Source organism: Castor canadensis, chromosome 1 (assembly GCF_047511655.1).
Source record: "Castor canadensis chromosome 1, mCasCan1.hap1v2, whole genome shotgun sequence".
Taxonomy (NCBI): domain Eukaryota; kingdom Metazoa; phylum Chordata; class Mammalia; order Rodentia; family Castoridae; genus Castor; species Castor canadensis.
This window is the reverse complement of record NC_133386.1, coordinates 12180-35912: the sequence shown is the minus strand read 5'-3', so window position 1 is coordinate 35912 and position 23733 is coordinate 12180. Positions and strand designations below refer to the sequence as shown.

Genomic DNA, 23733 nt, shown 5'->3' with positions numbered 1-23733 from the left:
AATTTTTTTATTAGCATATATTAGTTGTATAGGGGGGATTCATTGTGACATTTCCGTATGTGTTTACAAGGTACCTTGGTTAGGTTTACCTCCAATAATTTTCCTTAATGGCTATGGACAGAGAAAAATACAGGGTTGTACTTATTAAGGTCTCTCCATAAGTTAACATACACAGGTACTGTCCTGGATACTAAAATAGTACACAACATTTCCTATCCTTAAGAAGCCCCGGACATCACGGATAATGCAAAATACAAAGGAAACAAACAGGCAAGTAGAACCACAGAAGGGAAAAATGAAGGTATGCTGGAGTGTAATCAAGCATCAGCAGGCAGCTAAGAAACATGGGGGAAGAGTGTATGAGATGGTAGTAGCAGAATTAAAATATAAATGAATTTGTAAGAACAAGCCACCTGTTTTGGTTTTCTTATCTTTCTGCTCGCTTAAATATTGGCAAACATCTGTTGCGAGCATTGTGAAGGAGTACATGCTTGCCATATGCCAGGCTCTGTTTATGCATTCACATTGTCAATCTTACATCTTCTCTAAAACGAAAGAACAGTTGATTTTACAGAAGAAAAAAACTCAGGAGGTGGCGTTAGCTTGCCAAAGCTTGTGAAAGAAAATTCAGGGCTAGGGATGTAATTCAGTTGTACAGCGCTTGCTTAGCATGCGCAAGGCCCTGGATTCCGTCCCCAGCATCTCAAAAAAAGTAATGAATATGAAATAATAAGTAAATAAATAAAATGTTTAAAAAATCGTTATCTTTCCTGTGTCTGTCAAGGACCAATTAGAGAAGGCGGTGACAAGGTGGCCCCGCCCAGGAACTGCTTCAGAGCCCCGCCCCCTCGTTCTCCTCAAGCCAAGCGCCCAGGGAAACACAGGAAGTGACGGAGTTTACATACTTCCCGAGCCGCAGATAGGGGGGGACAATTCTCTGAAGCCCACGACGGAACTGGCGGAAGTGACATTATCAGCACGCGCCAGGAGTCTTGCGGGGTCGGGAAGGGTCGCCGTGGCTGGCGTCTGGGCCGCCAGCAGTTTAACTTCGTTTTCGTGGGTGCGTCGTCATCTATACAGTGACTCCAGGTAAGCACTCTTTTAGCTTTTCTTCTTCTTTGAGATCGCATTGGGTGACCCACTGCAGCAAGGCCCCCGGGCGACGGCGGGAAGAGTCGCGGATGGGTGCGCAGGCCCTTCAAGGGACGTTCCTCCGCTCGAGCTGCGACGGCTCGGGCCTGTACCGGCCGCTCTGCCGCCGGTGATGTGACGCGGCGGCACCGAACAGCCCTGCTCATTGAAGACCCAGGGTCGGCCCTGCCCTCAGCAGCTTCTGTTGGAGGGCAATCCCACCCAGGCCTGTGCCTGACCCTTTTACCACCAGGGTGGTAACTTTTTTATGAAGCGGTGTTTGAGACGTTGGGCATCTTGTCGGAGGCCTGAGACTCTGAACACTACAGAGCATCACTTCATTTACAAGATCCCCTTCTGTAGGGTCAGGCTAGCGTGTTTTTCAAACCCTCTAGGTAGGCTTTTCTGGGAAGGGATTATGCCTGATTGAATTATGTAGACGTTTGAAGACTGCAGAGCTAACTCTATTGCCTCCTCAAAATATACAGTTTGATGCTTCAATTTCCTAAAGACGAAGAGACTACAAACAACTCTTTTCTAAGGGAAGGTTAGGTAGTAGTCATGGTGCGGTTTCATTTCACAGATGAGGAATGATAATCTGTGCCATCGCTGGGAAAATAGCGTGCAAAAAGTCCCCGACATTATGTAACCAACCAGTCCCTAATGTAGACTTTCAGTTTGCAGAAAATTATCTGGAACCACCAAAAGTTCTGGATAAACTTCTAGTCATACTTTGGGCTTGGAGTCCTACCCTTATTATCTCTTGGCTCAACCAAGCAGTCAACTTGGTTCTTTCTTTAGAAAATAATTTCAGTCAATGTGAGTCAACGCCCTGTATAGCTATCCTTATCTCAACCAGCAAAAACCCTTGTTCCTTCCTATTATTGCTTATACTCTCTCTACAACAAAATTAGAAATAAGGGCAAAATAGTTTCTGCTGGGTATTGAGAGGGGGGAGAGGGAGGGGGCGGAGTGGGTGGTAAGGGAGGGGGTGGGGGCAGGGGGGAGAAATGAACCAAGCCTTGTTATGCACATATGAATAATAAAAGAAAAGGAAAAAAAAGAAAATAATTTCAGATGTAGGGCGTAGAGTGAAAAGCGTCCCTGCACAGGGCCGGATTCTCTGCCTGGACCCAAGTACATGGCGGAAAACAAGACGTTTTAAGAAAAACCAGTGTTGGGCTGGTGGAGTGGCTCAAGTGTAGAGTGCCCGCCTAGCAAGCGTGAAGCCCTGGGTTCAAACCCCAGCACCACATAAATAAATTAATTAATTAAAAAAAAAAAAAAAAAAAGAAAAACCAGTGAATCCTTACACTTTCAGCCTCCAGCTTTCTCCTCCGAAGTTTACTCCCTCTTGCCAAAGGAGATGTATTCATGTTACACTTCAAAATCCTTTACTCTTATTGCCTGTGTAACATCTCATACTCCTGATGACATGACCACCTATATCTGTTGTCTCATTTCCTGAGTGACTTTCCATATAGTCATACTAAGCTTGTTGTTTATATACTGTATGCTTTCATTTCTCTTTTGTGCTTCATTTCTCTTTTGCCTGATGTGCTTATTTGTAAATTTCTATTTACCTTGCTAAACCCATCCCTGCTTTATGAAAACACTGCCCTCTTCAGAGTCCTTGACTTCAGTTTGTATTGTCTTCTTTTCCACAGGGTATGTGCATTCATTCACAATCACATACTACATGCCAGGCGTGTTGTCAGATGCAGAGATTTTGAAAATAAGTATGCTGGTGTCTGCTTTCATGGATCTTAGCTTGCCTAGTGCATACCTGCCATTATAGTGCTTACAAAGGTTTTACAGTAGTTATTTGCATGTTCTTCATGTTAAACTGATACCAAGAACTATACCCTCTTCATCTTTATATCTGCAGCTCTTGTTGTTATAAGGTAACAGTGTCAAAAAAAGTGTAATTTTCTTATATCTCTGGTGTATTTATTTTAGAAGCAGATCTTTCTCATTCTTTCCTCCCTCCCTTCCTCTCTCCCTCCAATGATAAATTTGTAGGATAGTCTTTGGGGTCCTTTGTCCTCTCAAAGTGGTTGTAAGAGTCTTTCATTGATAACATCAAATATCGGAGTGCCTACTCTGTATCATATACTTGAGGTGCATATTGGTCTTTAGACATAAAATTTGTAACTTTGAGCCCCATGAGTTCTATGTGAGAATATTTTATTAGGTGATAATAAATGCTTAAGTTGAAATCTAGTAATAATAGCTAATACTTATCTATACTTACCATACTAAGTAAACACATTTTGATGTGTTAACTCATTCAGTCCTTTGTATTCAGTTCTTATAGCATCCCTGAACAAGTTATTATTTTTTTTCACATATTGTATGATTTTATTTTTATGTATCGTGCAGAATAGGAAAATACTGAGACAAAAAGAATAGGAAAATACTTTCCTACGGGCTGAGAGGTTTGGGGGACCTAGGTTAAATGGATGTATGACATGTGAATCATGCCCTGAACAAGTTATTAATCCATCTGAACTGAATGGATAAAAATAAGTTCTCTTAAGCACTGAGAACGTAGCTTAGTGGTGGAACACCTTATGTGAGGCCTTGGGTAGAGTCCCTGCTACTATAAAAAAAAAAAAAAAAAAAGAGAAAGAAAAAAGGTTTTTTTAGTCAACTTGGTTCTTTTGTTAGAAGGTAATTTCAGATGAATAACCAATAAAGATGTGAGGTTTTAAGAAAAGCCAAGCTGTGTGGGAGGCATCAAGAGTTTAAGGCCAGCACCCTGTCTCAAAAAAAAAAAAAAAAAAAAACCAAAAAGGAGGAAAAAAAAAGACAAACTAGATACAGGCAGTTTGCATTAAAGTTTTCCAAAGAGGTAAAATTATTACATTCATAAAACAATGTTGTATTTATACAGCTTCTACAGACTTTCATTAAAGTTGGAGCTCAATAAATGATCACGCTAAAGCATATTGAGTCCAATTCAATATTTATTGAACTTTATGCCCAAGACATTGTGAAGGGTATAAAATTGAGTGGAATTTTTAAAAACCTGAACTTGGCCTAACAGTGCTTGTGCACTCTCTTGCGCGCGCGCGCTCTCTCTCTCTCTCTCTCTCTCTATGTATATATATATATATATGTACATATATATATATATATACATATATATATATATATGTGTGTGTTCTGCTTTGATAGAACAGTTAGGAATTAGTTTTCTCTTGGTGTTTTTTTTTCTTGGTTAGTTTTTCTTTGTTTGCTTTTTTTAGACGAAGTCTTGCTATGTAGCCCAGGCTGACCTTGAATTTACAATCCTCCTGTCTCAGCCTCGAGTATAGGGATTAAGGCATGTGCCATCATGCCTGGCTTCCCCTAAAGTTTTTTGTTTTGGGGCCATACTGTAGTTTGACGTTAGGGCCTTGAGCTTGCAATGGAATTGGCTATCTCTTGAGCCATAGCTCCAGCCCTTTTTAAGTATTAGGTTATTTTTCAGATAGGATCTCATGCTTTTTTCCACCAGGTCAGCCTCATGTTGTGATTCTCCTTCCTATGCCTCTCCTAGGTGGTATTGTGGGTGTGCACTATTCCTTTCCCAGCTTATTTAAGATGGAGTCTCTCTAACTTTTTGCCCATTCTGGCCTGTTTTCAACACCTTAATTTCGAGCAGTGTTAGAGTATTTAAATTAAATATGTTAACAACACAATTTTTGTATTGTTGATACTTTTGCATGCAATCACAGAAAACATGGAAGAAATAGACTTTAGGATTATAAGGCAAAAGAAAAATTGTATTCCAAAATTACTGTTGGTATCCTTTTTTTTTTTTTCCTTTTCTTTTGGTACTGGGGATTAAGCCTAGAGCCTTGAACATGATAGGCAACCTGAGTCACAACCCCAAACCTTTCATATTTGTTTTTGACATTAGTGTCTCACTAGCTTTGCCGAGGCTGGCCTCTAACTAGCCATCCTCCAGCTTCCACCTTCCTGGAACTGGGACTACGGGCATGAACCACCGTACCTGGGTGCTTCATTGATTTTCTTGTATTTTGTGTAAGCACAAAAGTGTGTTTATATGGGTGTACCAGTTACCTGTGTCCTTATATTAAAGTTCTATCTTCCTTCCAGGCAGCATCACTGTTTCTTGGTGTGCGAAGATAACCCAGAGAACTGAGGACATTGCTGAGGACAGCGTGCTGGGGATGCTCTAGGAAAAGATTTAAGTGTTGAAGAAAGTGAGCACCATGGATCAGAACAACAGCCTGCCTCCTTACGCTCAGGGCTTGGCTTCCCCCCAGGTAATAGAGTAGGAGGGAAGGTGAACATGTGCATTGTAAAAAGCAGCACAAAGGATGGAGGGGCATTTAACTATGTTACTGAAAATAGATTTGTATTTTTTCAGGCTTATTTTGCGAAAAGTTGTGTTAGGCTTTGGATAGGCACAATACTGTTTTACTTGGGAGTTTTTTGGAAGCCTGTAATCCTAGCACTCCAGAGTCTGTTAGGAGGATCAGGAGTTTGAGTTGATCCTGTCTCTAAACACACATACACACACACACACACACACACACACACACTCTCTCTCTCTCTCTCTCTCTCTCTCCAGACACACACACACTCTCTCTCTCTCTCCAGAAAAGAAACAAGGCAAGGCAGATTTTTTTTTTTGTACTGGGGTTTGAACTCAGGGCCTCACACTTGCTATGCAGGTGCTCTACTGCTTGAGCCACACTTCCAGTTCATTTTTGCTCTGGTTATTATGGAGATTGGGGGAGGGGTCTCAAGAACTGGTAGTCCAGGTTGGCTTCAAACTGTGATCCTTCCATCTCAGCCTTCCTAGTAGCTAGTTTTATAGGCATGAGCCACCGATACCAGCCCTCTCAATACTTAAAAGTGTTGTATCCTGAATTTTTTCTAGCCAGTATTTTCATATAAATAAGTGATGATTGCAGTAGAATAATACCTGGAGTGTTAGGACTACAGTATAGACTTTGCCCTCTTTTTATAATATCTTAGACATATTTTTTTTGTGCTTTCTGCCAAAAAAAAAAGTTGAAGTGAGAAAGATACATTGTTCTCTTTTTGGTCTTATGTGTATTTGAGAATCTAATGAAAACTATGGACCTCTTCCACAGAAGGTACACATAGAACATTGCACATGATCTTAAGACGCACTACCACCTGAGCCACTCTACCAGCCCTGATTTATACTTTTGGGAGAGCAAGTGATCAACTATTTTGAGTAATATGCTAATAATCGTTGTGACTGATTAGCACTTCTACGTGCCTATCATGTAGAACACTTAGGTATCTCTAAATGACAATGTAATTAATCATCCATACTTGGACAGATGCTTAGTGGATAAGGTACTCCTCAAGTACTGTGGTAATATTCTAAACAGCAACATGGGTCAACTTCTTCCCTAATAATGTTTAATGATCCATTAATTATACTCAGAAAGCATCTGTCTTTACACATCTCACCTATGGTTCCACCAGGCAAGGCTGACAAACACTAAACACCAGTGGCCCAACTCATTGTTCCCTTGCTTTCTACAGGGTGCCATGACTCCTGGAATCCCCATCTTTAGTCCAATGATGCCTTATGGCACAGGACTGACACCACAGCCTATTCAGAACACCAATAGTCTGTCTATTTTAGAAGAGCAACAAAGACAGCAGCAGCAGCAGCAGCAGCAGCAGCAGCAACAGCAACAGCAGCAGCAGCAGCAACAGCAGCAGCAGCCAGCAGTGGCAACTGCAGCAGCTGCAGTACAGCAGTCAACATCTCAGCAGGCAACACAGGGGGCCTCAGGCCAGACCCCACAGCTCTTCCATTCTCAGACTCTGACTACTGCACCCTTGCCAGGCACCACCCCCCTGTACCCTTCCCCCATGACCCCCATGACCCCTATCACTCCTGCTACACCAGCCTCTGAGAGCTCTGGCATCGTACCGCAGCTGCAGTGAGTACTTGGCATGTGTGTTCCCTGTCCCCTGTCCCCTGATCCAGAAGAGGCCTTCGAGCCGTGTTGTGTTCTTTGCTCTAAGAAGTCGGTTTACTTGAAGGACTGGCACAGCAGTAGTCCCGTGCCATAGGTGGCTTTATCCTTTGTAAAGGGAATTGGAGCTGTTCAGTGAGTCAGTGCCCTCAGCAAAAGGCTCATGTAATGTTTTCAGAAGTGGAGTCACTTGTGTTTATATACTTGGGCCACGAAAATGAAAACTGGGTTTCATTATTAGTGTAGATATTTCTCTGCAGCTGATTCTCTGAGTCACAGATGTGTCTATTACAGAGTCAGTCACTGTCGGCACAGGTCATAGTAGTCCAGGTTTTGCTTCATAGTTCTGTGAAGTCTGCTTGCAGATCTTTGAAGATCTGAAGGTGAGGATGGTTGTTCTTGTCATAAGAGTGTTTTTCTGCCTAAATGAAGTGAGTCCTATATATAGCACAGTAGGAGGGGCAGGAAAAATTTTTCTTCTTATGGAAAAACTGAAAAATTTTCAGTTAATGAAAAGTATATAGCTTTTACTTCTAGGGAGCTTATGGCCAAATTAAAGGGCTCTTTGTGGTTACAATATTACTTGCTTTTGTTACACAGTTATCCCCCGTATGTTTCCAATTTGTTCTTGCTGTTAAGTATATAGTTGTCATTTATAAGCTATTAGTTATTTTTGGAACTAAGTGGTATATAATCAAGGATCTCAACTATTACACTAAACCCTAAATCTTGTCTCCACTATTTTCTTTGATCCTACACAATTTTAAAAACAAGAATTTTAATAATTATAGAGGGGTCAACTGCTCCCACTTGTCTTGTGAGCTCTTTTGACTCCCACAGGCATTCAAGTTTGCACTTTTGGTTAAAGTCATAGATCAGAACCAGTTTGGGGTGTGTATTTGTTTCTCATATTCCTAATGCCATTCATTCAGTCACATTACTGAGTTTCTACTGTTTACCAAGAGCCCTACTGGGTAGAAGTTCAGTGGTCTCTAAATGTTGTAGGTTTATGAAGAATTAAGGTGACTTTAATGAAAATATCTGAGAATGTGTTTACCAATTATGTGACTCAACTGTGACAGATGCACCAAAATTTACTTGGTAGACAAATGATGATAGCAGATGACAGGATGGAATAGATGATGGAGAAGTAAAAACATTCAACCTGCCATCATGATTGTGTATCAAAAACCACTGTCCTCAACACGACTTTGAGCCATATTTTAGAAGTATTATTTTCTGGCTGGGCACCGGTGGCTCACACCTGTAAACTTAGCTACTCAGGAGTTAGAGATCAGGAGGACTGCAGTTTGAAGCCAGCCCAGGCAAACTGTTCATGAGACCCTAACTTAAAGAAACCCATACAAGAAAGGGCTGGTGGAGTGGCTCAAAATTTAGGCCAAGTTCAAACCCCAGTACAGCAAAAAAAAAAAATTCAGATAGTACAAGAAAAAAGAACCATTAGCAATAATGAGGTATAACCTATCATCTGTGTATACTCATGTGGAACCAGAATTCTCAGAATGGTGATGTTCCCAGGTCCCTGTGTGACAGTTGATGGTCAGTTAATTGCATTCAAGGGATGTTGTCCATTTCAAGTCTATACACTTTTAAAGCCAGAAAAGTGTAGAATAAGAAATTGAATTTGCTGTTTCGGTGCTTATTATTCTAATAAAGTTCTTCATTTTATCTTTATTCTTTCATAATTTATACATGAAATGATTGAAGAATACTGCATAATGAAAGGGACTTCTGGACCAAGATTGCTAATGGTGATTTTATTTATCCTCAGGCTAATCAGAACAGAAATCAGGTCTTTTTTTTTTTTTGTCAGAAACTGAATTCTCATTTTCCTAAAAGTTAACTTATTTTGAGAGGACTGTGAAAGCTCTGTATGTCCATGGTAAATAGTAACTTAATGGACTGATATTGGTGGTATTTCAGAGCTCAGGGTAGAGAACCGAGTTGGTTAAGTAAGGTCAGGGCATGGTTGTGGAGAGAGACCCAAGTCCTGCCTCTTCTACTTGGAAGTCACATGCATCCTGAGCACAGTGCACTCTGGAAGCCTCAGCTTCTTTGAATATGCGAGTGTTAGTAGTTATCACCTTATGGTGCACTGTGAGTGCTAAGTGAGGCAGTCTGTGAGATGGTCAATGTAGTGTGTAATACTTGTTAAACCCTTAATGTCTGCAGGTTTTTAATGCCTGGTGAAAATCAGATTCCTAGACCATCATTTAACATCTCATTTTGTAAAAGTTAAATAATTAAAGTGATCATGTTTTCTTTTCAAATTTCTTACAGAAATATTGTGTCCACAGTGAATCTTGGTTGTAAACTTGACCTAAAGACCATTGCACTTCGTGCCCGAAATGCTGAATATAACCCCAAGGTTAGAGCCATTTTCATGTATTTCAAATTATGCAGTAAAACTGGAATTTTCTCTCTAGTTGTCCCTAGGTCTGAAAACTTGGGCTGTGCTTAAGTTTTTTGACACCAGAAAAATAAGTATCATTTTTATCTTAGATGATAAGTGACTAGAACAAGTTCATTCAATTTTTATTAAATATATACCATGTACTAGTCTATCTAGATATAGCAATCTGCAGGGTAAAATAAGTTTATGTACACTTCCATTGTAATGGTGACCATATGAAACTGGGGAAGAGAATATGACCCAGTTTATATTTTAAACAATACAGGGTGGTGTGGTATGGTATTTACTTCAGTAGTCCTGTGGGAGTTGGAGAGAGAGCATATGGATAAAATAAGATTGGCTAATACTAATAGTTAAAGTTGGGTGGTAACTGCAAGAAGGTTTATTATGGTTTTCTACCTTTGTATAACTTTTAAGTTTTTTCTAATAAAGATTAGAGGGGAGAAAATCCCTAAAGTTTCTGATTTTGAGATAGCTTATTGTATGTTAATGGCTTTTAATTCTCATCTTGAAAACAGTGGCCATGTAGGAACATTTGAGCATCTGCATATTAGACAGGGGAGAAGGGGGAAAAGAACGAGAATAATCTTAAATATAGGAAATGTGTGTAACCTACTTCATGTCCAGTCTTTTTAGTTGGCTTAGGCTAACCGGATAGATAACTACCAAGATCAGATTGGTCATTTGCTAACTTAAGTTTTTTTTTTTTTCTTTTTCCTCAATTGTTTTACTTCTTTTTGTCTCTGAAATATTTACTTAGATCTTTTTTCTTGTGGTTTTTTTTTTTTTTATTTTACTGGGCTTGAACTCAGGGCCTCATGCTTACTAGGCAGGTACACTTGAGCCACTTTGCAGCCCATTTTGTGTTGGGTATTTTCAAGATAGGGTCTCACAAACTATTTGCCTGGGGCTGCCTTTGAATGGTGATGCTCCTAATCTCTGCTTCCTGAGTAGGTAGGATTATAGGGGTGAGCCACCTGTGCCCAGCTACCCAGATGTTAAAGAATGAATTAACTATTTTGCAGCTTCTTACTGGGCTGGGCTGTGAGTAGCTGTGAGCAGTTTTCTCATCTGGACTCTTAGCCATTGAATTTGTGATAATTTGTTCTGCTTCTCAAGCTCGAATTGTTTCACTTGCCTTTTTTTTTTTAATCTTGCAGTGCTAGGGATCGAACCCATGCCTTGCTCATACCATGCTAGCTCTCTTTACACCCCAGACCCTCATTTACCTTTTGAGCCATAGTATTGTTCTCACATTTTAGTTAAGGAACTCCTAGCTAGGGTAGAAATTTTTGTATAAACCATTGAAGTCCATATTCTTGTATCTTTTTCAATAAGTTACCACTTCAAGATCTTCTGTTTTGTTTTGTTTTTGAGATAGGATGTCGTTATATAGTCTAGGCTTACCTGAAATTCACAGTTCTCCTGCCTCAGCCTCCTGAGTGCTGGGATTACAGGCCTATACGCCTAGCTCATTTCAAGGGTTTTGTTTTGAATGCTTAACAAATTTAATGATGAAACAAACAGCAAAATATTTTGCTGTTAATATAATAATAATATGTTGGGGGAATATTATTAGGGTTAATAGTAAGGGGAAATATTGAGAGCTGAGCATGGTGGTACATGCTTATAATCCCAGCACTCAGGAGGCTGAGACAGGAGGATATGGAGTTTGAGGTCAGTCTGGGCTATGTTGGGAGATTCTGTCTAGAGAGAGAGAGAGAGAGTGAGATTGATTTTGAGATTGGAGTCATCATGGATCCTAGATCTGGATTCAGAGGTGCTGTGAGGAAGCTGTATTTCCAGGCATCATTGCCTTCTAGAGGCCTTTTGGTGAAACAGAGGTTGATTCCAAAGGAGAATGGAGAAGTAACCTGGGCAAGGCATCTATATACCTATGTCCTGATGCCTAACAATTGCATTTTGGTTAAGAATGTCTAATGAAATTTATTCTAGGCATCTTTGAGGCTTTTCTCCATTGAGGTCTCCTCTGTTGTACTGCCTATATCATATATAGGTGTGTGCAGTGATGCTTTCCTCAGAAGTGTAGCTTATACCTATTGACCCTGTGACCCCATGCAGGATGTTACTCGACATCTCTGATAAGGGGAGGCTGTAACAGGTTGAGACTGTCAAGGGGAGCAAGGCCAATTCTCATACTGGGATAATTCATGGTGATTTTGAGGTCCATATCACCTTATCATTAGGACTAGGAGTAAAACTTTAGGACAAGGAAAATAAAGCTCTTTTGGGAAACTTGGATTGTTTTTCTTTTTTGGTGCTGGGGATTGAACTCATGCATGCTAGGCCAGAATTCTACCACTGAAGTACATCCCAGTCCTTGGATTGTTTGAGCATTGGCATTTTGAAAAAGGAAAGCTTAACTAAATTGTTTATAAACTATTAAGTCTGTCTAAATTCTGTAGTTTGGATATGGAGTGAAATCTGAGTGGGACTCTGTAGCCCTGCCCTGCATTGGTTTTTCCATAAGATAAAGTAGTCTCAAGTATGTTGCTCAGCCTTGCTTCCTACCAGCCTGTCTGTGATGTCTGAATTAGTGTATGTATCTGTCAGTTTTTCTGATTGGGAGTGCTACTTATGTGTTTTTCCACACATGTGTAAGTCAAATTTGAAGATGGTTTTGGGTAAGATCAATCCATTTTGAGATATTTAAATAAAAAAAGAGAAAGGGTGATGACTAGGTTTGTGCCCTCCCTTCCAAACCTGGAAAAAAAGTAGATGAGTTGTCTTTGTGATGTTAGAAGCGGCAAGACCAAGAGCTGTGTTTTTATAATTGCTGGGAAGTCACTTTGCCTGAGTGGGTTCCTCAGTCCTCCAAAGCAAAACATTAGTCAGAATGAGAAAAGTTTAGGTTTATTTTGATATTTGAGGGTTTTTTTGTTTTGTTTTTCTTTTTCTTTTTTTTTTCTTTTTGGTTGTTCATTTTGTGGTACTGGGGATTGAACTCAGCTTTGTGCTTGCTAGGCAAGTGGTCAACCACTTGAGCCACGTCCACAGCCTTCCAATTTTTGAGGGGAGGGAAATAAAGTAGATGGATGCTGAATTTAGATTGGAGTAGCAGTTTCACAATTTATAGATGCTCTTTAAGGGGTTACATATCATTAATTGGAGAATGCAGTTACTACACCTAAACTACTTGACAAATTATGAATGCAATCTCATGTGTCCAAGATTAGCTTAGCATCATAATATAGCTACATAGCATGCTGTAGAGTGCTAGTTGGTCCCCTCATGATCGAGCCCCTGATTGGGAGCTGTGACTTACTGCCCAGCATTTTGAGAGTATTCTACCACACATTGCTATCTTGGAAGAAGAACAAAATTGAAAGTTTGAACTATGGTTTATACTAAATGTGTATGGCTTTCTCACTAAATAAATCTGAAAATTTCACGTCAGGCCTAAGTTGGCCACCATTTGTATACAGGAAGCAGACAAAAGCATTTTATAGCCAGGCACCAGTGGCTCACACCTGTAATCCTAGCTGTTGGGAGGATCACAGATCGAGGTCAGCCCAGGCAAAAAGTTTGTGAAAACTCATCTCACTGTAAAAAAGCTGGGTGTGGTTGTACATGCCTGTCACCTCAGCAGTGTGAGAAGCCTAAAATAGGAGGATTGAGGTCCAGGCTGGCCTAGGCAAAAAGTGAGACCCTGTCTCCAAAATAACGAGAGCAAAAACGCTGACATGGCTCAAGAGGTAGAGAGCCTGAAAGTCCTCAGTTCAAACCCCAGTACTGCCAAAAAACCAGTTTTATGTATATGTAAGGACGGTGTTTGCCAGCTAGAGTAGATAAAGTTGATAAGAGAGAAGACAGCTGTGGGTGAGAGAAATGTTTAGTGATGTACTTAAGGTACACACCTAAATCCTCAAGCTTGTTTGCTTGTCTCTTAGGCAAGTGAGAAAGATTGAGTACAGGTAGAAATGATGGGGTTGCTCTATTAACTAGATAAGTAACAAAATGGTTCATTTAGACTTGAGGACATTTTAGTTGACTTGGCTGAGTTAATTAAAATGTGAAATATATGCTTGGTGTGGTGGTGTGCACCTGTAATCTCAGCACTTGGGAGAGAGGCAGAAGAATTATGAGTTTGAGGCCAGCTGGGACTACATAGTGAGACAAAATAAATAAATTAATAGAAAATAAGAAAATGTTTAGATGTAAAATAGAGCTGACAGTTTTATTATTTTGAATTATAGAGTGTGATTAAAGAAAAAAGGCTATATCAGAACTTGAATTTTTTTTAGTCAGTATTTTTTTTGGTGGTACTAGGGTTTGAACTCAGGGCCTTGACTTGCTAGGCAAGTACTCTACCACTTCAGCCACACTTCAGCCCTCAGAACTATTGAATTTTTTAATCATTTAAATTTTTTGCCTTTGATTTTAAAATATATCAACATATATAAGACTGTGTATATCATGTTTAATTTATAATGTTATAAGCTAAGCATTTCCTTAAGAAGGAGGCAAACATATTTCTTGACTATTCTACCTTATACATAGGGTCAACCATTTGTATTAGTTACTGCCTTTTGTCTCCAGTAGACACAAGGAACAGTAGAAGGCAAATATAACCAAGAAAGGTCTAGCTATCCATCTGTCAGTTCACATTATATGCCCTTTTAGAATTTTTTTAGATTTATTTTTTTGAGACAAGGTCTTACTATGTAGCCCAGGCTGTCCTTGAACTCAGTCTCTTGCCTCAGCCTTTTAGTGCTGGGATTACAGGCATGTACTGCCACACCTGGCTCTATCTTAAGAAATTATCTAGATATTCAGAGTTGTTTTATTATTTTTCCAAGAACTTAGAGGTGGCTAAGGGATGGGAGCCATATCAGCCTTTTTAGTTTTCCTGTGTCTGTGGAGCATTGCAAGATAAGTCTTTGGTCTATAATAGTCATATTTAGTTGAATGCATAATTCTACAATTTTATAAACTTTAATGAAGTTCTAATTATTATATAACCAATAAAAATAGTAACAGATTTAGGAAAATCATAGTGATTAGGTTTTTTTGGAATCTGTGGAAACTAGAACATACTTGGTAGCATTTTTAAAGGTGGTAAGATTGGGGTAATACAGAGAGCAGTCTTTAAAATTGTCAAAATAATCCAATGTGTCAAAGATTCGTCTTCATTAGAAATTTTATGAATTTTTTTCTTGTGTAATTAAATATATATGAAAGTTTGAAGTAGTCTTAATTTGTCAGTGTCCTCTTGATTAAAAATATTACGGGTTTTTTTCTTTGTGTAATTTAGTAGCATATGTTAAAATTTTAAGTTATTGGAAAGTAGGTTTTTATCATGTTTTAGGTAACCTAGTAACCAAGGTCATAATTCAATCCATACTTTAATTTCTCCTTGAGTTACAATTGTAGGTAGAAAAAACTTCTCCAAGAGCATAAAAAGTTACTTTGTATTTACATAAGTGTTCAATGCATTAATATTCTTTGCAAAGAAAGAAACAGGATCTCACTTCATTACATATTGATATGTTTCATATGTTTCATAGATATGTTTCAATCTATGAATCCCCTCTGGAAGAAGATAATTAATGCTACTAAAACCAAAAATTTATAGTTAAGAGATGCTTGACAGAAGCAGCAAGTATAAGAGGAAAACAGGTACAGGTATTTGTTGAGAATATTAAAAAAACAAGCTTGGGGTGTAGGCAAGTGGTACAGTGCTTTCCTAGCATGAATGAGGCCCTGAGTTCAACCCCCAGCACCACCAAAAAAACAAACAAAAAAGACCAGTGGAATATAAAGAACCAAAAGTTTTGCAAACATTACTCATCTTACGGGATGCACACAGGAGAGCATACACAGATCTTGGTACAATTTACCTAGTTGTCAAAGTTGATTTATTCACGTTTCGTGTTTCATGTGACATAAAATAATCCTGTACAGCCATATCGGACAAATATTTTGAGAAGTATATTGGTAGATTTTTCCCATTAGTTGTAATGTTTTATCATTTTCTAGTGCTCCTAAAAAACAAAAGATCAACAGTTTGGATGACCTCACTAATGTTTCTCTGACCATTTTAGCGGTTTGCTGCTGTAATCATGAGAATAAGAGAGCCACGGACCACGGCACTGATTTTCAGTTCAGGAAAAATGGTGTGCACCGGAGCCAAGAGGTAGCCTTGGTCTATTTGTTATGAAAGAAAAGGTGATATCCCATGGTTTCTAGATTATTAGGCTAGCACTCCAACATGCTATTGTTAAAATGGTTGATTCCAATCTCTTTAGATAACACGTATCTAATTTTCTTAAAATCAAGCATCAGTTTTGGATAAATAGGGCTTACTCATCTATATAATCTATACAGTTGAATTTTATGTGTGTTTGATACAGTATGACAACAAAACTATTAAGAATTTCTTTATGTAAAAAATTTTTATGCAATACATAAAACAGTTGATCAAGAATCACAGAACTTCAAAGCTCAGGGCATCATTGACCTTGTTGGCTCTGGCAGTGTTGGCAGCATCATGCACGGTGGGCACAACAGCAGCTACCCCTCATCGGAACTAGTTCTAGCTGTGTTTGAGTTATGTAGATCTTAAGGAATGCACTTGTTATAAGATGCTATTACTTGGATCCTGCATCTGCTTGGAGTGTTGCTTTCTGAAGTTTGATCCTTGGGAGCCATGTTTTTAAATCCTGCTTAACAAATGCCCACATACTTAGTATAAGTTGAAAACTTCTAAAAGCGGAAAGATGAGTAACACTAGCTTCGTAAAGCCATTTCATCGTGTGGAGCTGTCCTTGGCTTCCACCGCTCCTTGGCTTTAGCACGCGGCAATAACTATTTAGTAGGCTTTTATAATTTTTCCCGTGAATGGAACATCAGAAACTTTTGGCTTATCTGCAGATGCAATTAGTTTCTTATTTTGGACTTTTAATAAATTATTCATCTAAATTATTTCAACTGGCTTCAGTACAGTTTACTTTTTACTTTCCCTAGTGAAGAACAGTCCAGACTAGCAGCAAGAAAATATGCCAGAGTTGTACAGAAGTTGGGTTTTCCAGCTAAGTTCTTAGACTTCAAGATTCAGAATATGGTGGGGAGTTGTGATGTGAAGTTTCCCATAAGGTTGGAAGGCCTTGTCCTCACCCACCAGCAGTTCAGTAGGTAAGTCTGTAATGTGCTGGGAATACTTTAGGCAACAGTTCATGTATAATTTATTTACGCATGCAAGACACATGTACAGACAAGGTGTGGTTGTAGTGTGTATTATATATAAACCTAGGATATAGTGCAGTTGTGTTGTTGGAATTCTTGCTATCCACAAGGAAAACCTAACAGCATCCTCACTGGATTTCTACTTCCCATGTCATTAATGATACCCACTCAGCTTTAATGAAATGAATTGTATTCAACTTTTATGTGTGTTATTGTTCAATAAAAACATTTTAAATGCATGAGTAATGCATGAACCCCTTGCATCACTCTTGTCATAATTTGAATCTTTTTGTCAACATATCAGATTTACCAGCAAAATGTACAGCTAAGCAACAGGAACATTCCTTCCACTGCTCTTCCCTGCCGCTTGCTGGTGCAGTCTCACCCAACAGCCCACATCACCACCTTGTCTTACTATCTCTGGCTCTGTTTGCAGCCACAGTAGTTTACCATGTTCCTCAGATGCACCATACCCCTTTTGCCCCAAGGAGTTTGCACTGGCTCTTTTATACCTGGCACACTCGTGGCTCACTTTTCACTTGGGAAACTCCCACTTGAGTTTCAGATATCCACTCATATCAGTCTTCCTCAGATAGTCCTGTCCTGAACTTACCTACAGGTCAAACACATAAGAAAGATATCCTGATGTCAGTCTCTCAGAACTAAAAACATGAGATCATTAAGTTAGTGATCATAAGTTAATGGCATTATCAGTTCATTCCCAGGCTCATACCTGGTATATCACTATTGTTAAATCACCTGGCCAGAACTGACAGCTATGGGATATGATTAAAAGACAGATTGTCACTATCGGGTCTTAGGAATAAATGATAAGGCTTTTATAAGCTGATACACCTAAACTTTTCAGGAGTGAATCTGGATAAAGATTAGAGAACAGAACATAAACACACAGTTCTCTTTATCTCAGACAATTCACATTGATGGAAATAAGGTCAGGTGCTGGGAGGGTGCTTACATGGTTCTTGCCTGGTGGAAGTGGTCTTAGGTGCTACTGAAGCAGTACACTTTACCTGTGGGTAAAGTGGTTTGCTCATTCAGTACTTCCCTTGCACAGGGCCTCATTTTATCTAGAAACATAGGAAGCTCATGATTTCTAAAGTGTTTCTGCCATTTTCCTTCTAGCTATGAGCCCGAGTTATTTCCCGGATTAATCTACAGAATGATCAAACCCAGAATTGTTCTCCTTATTTTTGTTTCTGGAAAAGTTGTATTAACAGGTAAGTCACCAGGGAAAGTTGCATCTTAAAGTTTGAGAGTTTTTTAAGGATGACATTTTCTCAGTGCTGAAAAGAAACTCATTGTTGGGATAGTTATCTACCAACTTGTAAAGGCATCTTTTTCATTTTTTCCTCTTTATACTCTAACTCTGGTGAGAAACAGACTCTCTGGAGGGGACGTGGAGACTGGCCCCAGCCTGTGGCCTTCAGCTGGGATATGCTTGATGGTGACAGTGGGTGGGTGTGTGGGGCGTGGACACCAGTAAGAGGTTGTGTTTTCAGATGGAATTAGTTCTGTGGAGTTTGGGTTTCATCACAGTACCAGACAACAAAGGAAGACTAAGAAGAGCTTAGCCGAAAGCACCAACTGGAAGAGTAAGAGTCAGTCCTTCTCAGTGATGCTTAGTTATGACCTGGCACAGTATGGAGTGAGTTAGAGCTATGGACTGGAGTCTTGAGTGTTGCCTGCTGGGTTATGATGTGATACAGGACAGAGTGGAGAGAAGCTGTGGACTGGGACCTGGATGTTCCCTGCTGGGTTATAACCTGGTGTAGGACTGCGTGTGGGGAGGACCTATGGACAACGGAGCCTTGGTGCTACCTGCTGGGTTATGATCTGGCATGGGACAGGGTGTAGAGAGGAGATGTAGCCTAGGCGCTGGGTGCTGCCTGCTGGGTTTTGACCTCGTATAAGACCAGTAAGGGGAGGACCTGTGGATAGAGGGCCTAGATGCTGCACTAGGGTTATGACCTATTGCAGGAATGAGTGTAGGGAGCAGCTATGGACAAGACCATGGCATTGGCGCTACCTGCTCAGTTATCCCCTGATGCAGTACTGAGTGTGGTAGTGTGAGGAGATGCTGTGTAGACTGGGGGGCTGAAGTCATTAGGCACATTGCTTTTATAACTTAAAAAATCATGTTAAGAAAACATCATTTTAATGGCTCAAGTTGTAGAGTATTTTCCTCTAAGCAATTGGCCCTGAATTCAATCTCTAGTACTGCCAAAACAGACAAGCTGCGATTGTGAGAAGGTACTTTACCATTAGCATTTTAATGCCTGAGTTGTTGCTCTACCTGGGTATGAAGAGAACTATGCTTGCAGCTTTAAGGTAATGACATTCCTTTACTATATTAACAAATGCCATTTCATATTATCTCTTCTCTGATGTCTCTGTAGGTGCTAAAGTCAGAGCAGAAATCTACGAAGCATTTGAAAACATCTACCCCATCCTAAAAGGATTCAGGAAGACTACGTAGTGGCTGCCTTGTATTCCTGCCTCCCCGACCCACTTGTTTTTTGAAAACAAATCAGTTTTGGTACCTCTGATGGTGCAGTTGAAAAAGATGGACGCTCAGTTACAGGTTGAGGCACCAGGCGACACTCTTCTTTCCGTGTCCCACTGTAGGATGCTGGGAAGTTGCTTTTTCTGCACTGAGATCACCCTGCAGCATTACTGTGAGTTGCTCGTACTGTGCTGCTATTTGGGCAGCGTTGCCCGCTTATTTATATTTTAAACACTGATGTTGACAAGTTGGTTGGCTGAAGAGACAGAACTCAAGTGTTCAAGACACGTGTACAATTGGACTTTTAATTTTGTTTAATTTTTTTCCCCATAAACTACAGTTTTTATATTTCTACCAGAAAAGTAATAATCTTTTTTAAAAGTGTTGTTTTTCTAATTTGTAACTCTTTGGGGTTATTTTTGTGCCAGACACATTCCACCTTTCCAGTATTGCAGGACAGAATAGCTGTATTAATGAAAACAAATGGCTGTACATATTTTTCTTTCTTCAGAGTACTCTGCACACAACAAAACGCAGTTTATAAAAGTGTTAGATTGTTCTTATAAGATACCTTGTAAGAGTCATGTGATCATACTGTTAAAAAATTGTATTTTAGATATAATGTCTGAAACCATTTTGGTGTTTGCTTGTCATTTGTTTGCTCAACATTGCATTGTACATTGCAGTGAAAATGGACATCCAACCTTAGAACCCTCTCAAATTGAGCACCTCGTGCTTCCCACATACTTCCACAAAGTGTCTGGAATCCTCACCAAGCCACAGTTAGGTCTGGTCCTCTTTTAGAGGGAAGGAGCTCAGATCCTGCCAGGGATTTGGCTGAGGTTACATAGCTAGTAAAGGACAAAAATAGCCTGCGAGCTAGTCTTTCAGGTGTGGAAGCTGGTGCCCATACATAGGCTGACAGTACTCCGGTATAACATTTTGGTGAGAACTTTTTTTTTGTGGGGCTTTTTTTTTTTCTTTCTCCTTTTTAATTGCAAAAGTACATTTTTATATAGCTTAGAAATTTATACTCAGAAAGAGCTCTTTTCTTCCTCTCCCTTCTGCCTGCTTCAAGGCTAATGTTCATATTAATGAATGTTTTTCAAGTCTTATTCTGTGCAATTCTGTCCTTTGATGGTGCTTTTGATCTCATTTTGGGAAAAAAATACTAAAATACTTTGTTGAATTTTATGTCCCTTTTTTTCAATGTATATGGAATGTAAGATACTCCCGTAGGGGGCCTTCATTTATTGAGCTATTCCCTTAGTGATGGTCATGTGTGTCTTTGGGTATCTTAGGTAAATACAGGTATTTCTGTAGTAACCTTTTAGAAAAGGAACTGCCATGTTAAAGACTATTTATATGTTCTAAGTTTTGATAGACTGATACCAGGCTGCAGCCCAAAGAGAACAGTGTGCAAGGTACCCTTTCTTGGATTTCTCAGTTACTGATGCCAGTAATGTTATGACTTACTTGGAAAGGCATCATTCTAGTATTATCTACTTTTCTCCAAAAACTGTTTCTCCATTTAAGTAGGTCTTCTCTATGCTCCTCAGTTAAGTTTTAAAAATATTTTTCATATGGGGCTTTTACATTTCATAAGTTAATTCTTTAATATATTATAGTTTGTTTTAGTGAAATTTTTTATTCCCAGTCTGTTTACTGAACTCATTATTGAGTTCTAGCCACGTAATCATCTGTAAACAGTTTTATTTTTTCTTTCCACTCTTTCTTTTTCTTATCTCAGTGGCTGGAACTTTAATGTACATAACTTTTTTTTGAGATAGGTCAGCCTCCCAAGTGCTAGGATAATGGTAACTTTTAAAATGTTTTCTCAGAGCTATAAAATATAGCACATGCAGCGATGCTCAATTTAAGGTACTACTCAGAGGTAAACCCCAGGTCCAGAGACATTCCTTGTGTTTCCATACCTCACAGAAGCCATACGTAGACACTAGTCTTCCATTTGAAAGTAACTGTTTTGGGCTAGTGGAGTGGCTCAATTGGTAGAGTGCCTGCCTAGCAAGCATTAAGGCCCTGAGTTCAAACCCAAGTACCAGCAAAAAAGTAAGTAAATAAAAATAATTGTTTTTACATGTTTTAACCTTTAAGTTCCCCCTCCATCTTTTTTCCTTCTCATTCACAGGCCACATAGAGCTTCTTGTAGTCTAAGTTTGCTAGCTGCAAACAAACTCATGGTGTAGTGCAGCATATTTTTTTGTCCTTTGTATGTCCTACAAATTAGAAGCTGATTCTTAGATCTGAGTTGCAAAGTGGTAAAATTTTCATTTTATTAGCTAGAGTACTTTGTCAAAAAGTAATACACCTTAGGAAAATAAATGTATGCTTTCTCTTTTTAAGGTAAAATATATCACAAGCTCATACTGATGTCCAATTCAAATTCAAGGATAAAGTGTTTTTACTTAACTAATGCTGTATTTATAGATATCCTTTAATTTACACTAAGAATCCTTAGGTTTTTGTCTCTCTCCCTGCCTCCTTCCCTCCCTCCCTTTTCTTTCTAAGGTGCTGGCCTTGTGTCTGCAGAGATAGTACTCTACCACTTAACAACATCCAAAACTCTTAAGGACATTGGGGATGATGAATTATAATATCCTGTAATTACTCACTTACATTAGGTATATTACACATGTAACAGTCTTAAGAGTGACAAAATACTGTCCCAAGTATGACTGTCAAAAACACCTAAATAGCCGTGTGCCGGTGGCTCATGCCTGTAATCCTAGCAGGAGGTAGATAATGAGGATCTTGGTTTGATGCCAACCCAGACAAATAGTTCACCAGACCTATCTCAAAAAAGCCTACCACAAAATGGCTGGTGAAGTGGCTCAAGGTGTAAGCCATGAATTCAGATCTCAGTACTGCCAAAAAAAAAAAAAACCAAAAAGATAAAAACACTTATTTTTTGTTATGATCTTTGTATTGCCACAGGGTGATTATATCAGCACTCCAATCAATATCTGAAAGAAGAAAGCAAAGTTCTACACTGGGGAAATCTGCTGTGCTGGGGCAGTATCTGTGCCAACTAAGCTGTAGTGTAGTGCATGGATTGGCAGACTGACACCTGTAGGGTCATGGTCATGTGGCATACATATACATCATTTTATGGCATTCTCAAATACACCTTACATTACTAGGGGGAACCTAGTTACTTGATGTATTTTTTTAAATTTGTTATTAATTTTCAACACAATTGTCAAGTTGCTGCTGTGTTGGTTTCTATCTGGTTACCCAGAGCAGTCTTTCTCCCTCTTTGGTAATACTTTTACAATCACTGCATAGTTGATTGGGATGCCCCTAAGTGATTGCTTGGCTGGACCTTGCAACATTCACTTCACCTAGTGGTGTTCCTAAATCACGACCCTAGTCTATTTACTTTGTCCTTAGCTTACATATATCTTGAGTATAAGGAATAATTTGGGGATATAAGGCTCCATTATTCTAGTTTGTCATAAGCCACTGTGCTTCTAACTAAGTGTTGTGACTTTTTTTTTTTTTGGCGGTACTGGGGTTTGAACTCAGGGCCTCACATTTGGGCAGGCACTCTACCACTTGATCCAATCTGCCAGCCGTGTAACTAACTCTTTGCCACTAGTTGATGACAACCTCCTCCAATAACCATAGGCCATAATTAATTTCAGGTGGTTCTTACTGATTTAGCCACCCCAGGTTCAAAACTAATGCCATTCTCTCCATGGGAATTCAGTTTCCCACATTGTAGTATATGTATCTTATATATACATTTGATATGGACTAATGGGCAAGAACTTTCCAATATGCCAGTGTAATGAAATAGCCAAGTAGTCAATGTCATTAGCACGTGATCATCTGTGAGCATTGGTGGTAGCAGTCTCCGGGTGAGTAGGGATGAGCTGGGGGCACAAGAGCCAACTGTGGACTAAGGATTTGGTAGGAGTTAGAATTAGCAGTCAGTGCTTCAGCCTGATCAACAAGTTTTCAGGTTTGTTTTAGTGTTGGGCAGGCATCACTGTTGTTGAGAACTATCAGTTGATAAGGGCTAGAGACCGGAAGGAACCTGAACATGGTTGAAATGCCTCTTCCCTCAGGCTGCTGTTGATTTCCGACCACTCCTGTGAAGGCAGTTTGTGCACTTTGCTGAGATGGACAGAGAAGACTACAGCCTTGCCTTTCAGTGTCTTCTAAGCAGCGCCACTGGCTGCCCAAGCTCAGTGTTCAGGCTTTTGTTTTTATATATGTTTCTTTTTGTTTTATATATGTTTCTTCTGCTTCTGCCAACTCTGATAACTGATGCTTCCATTACTGGGTATTTCTGTTCATCCTACTCACTGGCCTAATGAGGATGAGTATTTTTCTCATGTTCTTACATCAGACAGCAGTCTTTTGAGTTTCTACTTAAATACTTCTTTGCTTTAACTTTGCAAATTTAGGGGTAAAAATGCTCTCAGAGTTGG

At 39.4% G+C, this 23733-nt stretch overlaps 1 protein-coding gene across 1 annotated transcript; it reads left to right on the top strand.

The window, feature by feature from the left end:
• The first annotated feature begins 922 nt into the window (after positions 1 to 922).
• Tbp (TATA-box binding protein) lies at positions 923 to 19910 on the top strand. The gene is made up of 8 exons (XM_020186071.2): positions 923 to 1089; positions 5239 to 5408; positions 6670 to 7076; positions 9414 to 9501; positions 15612 to 15703; positions 16534 to 16701; positions 17896 to 17990; positions 19170 to 19910. Exons 2-8 carry the CDS (start codon positions 5355 to 5357, stop codon positions 19247 to 19249), a joined length of 984 nt encoding a protein of 327 aa, XP_020041660.1. The 5' UTR covers positions 923 to 1089; positions 5239 to 5354; the 3' UTR covers positions 19250 to 19910.
• The last annotated feature ends 3823 nt before the right edge of the window (positions 19911 to 23733 follow it).

Coding starts and splice junctions, on each gene's coding strand:
- Tbp (XM_020186071.2), top strand. CDS start 5,355: ATGGATCAGAACAACAGCCTGCCTCCTTACGCTCAGGGCTTGGCTTCC. Junction 5,409..6,669: donor AGGGCTTGGCTTCCCCCCAG/GTAATAGAGTAG, acceptor TGCTTTCTACAG/GGTGCCATGACTCCTGGAAT. Junction 9,502..15,611: donor ATGCTGAATATAACCCCAAG/GTTAGAGCCATT, acceptor TGACCATTTTAG/CGGTTTGCTGCTGTAATCAT.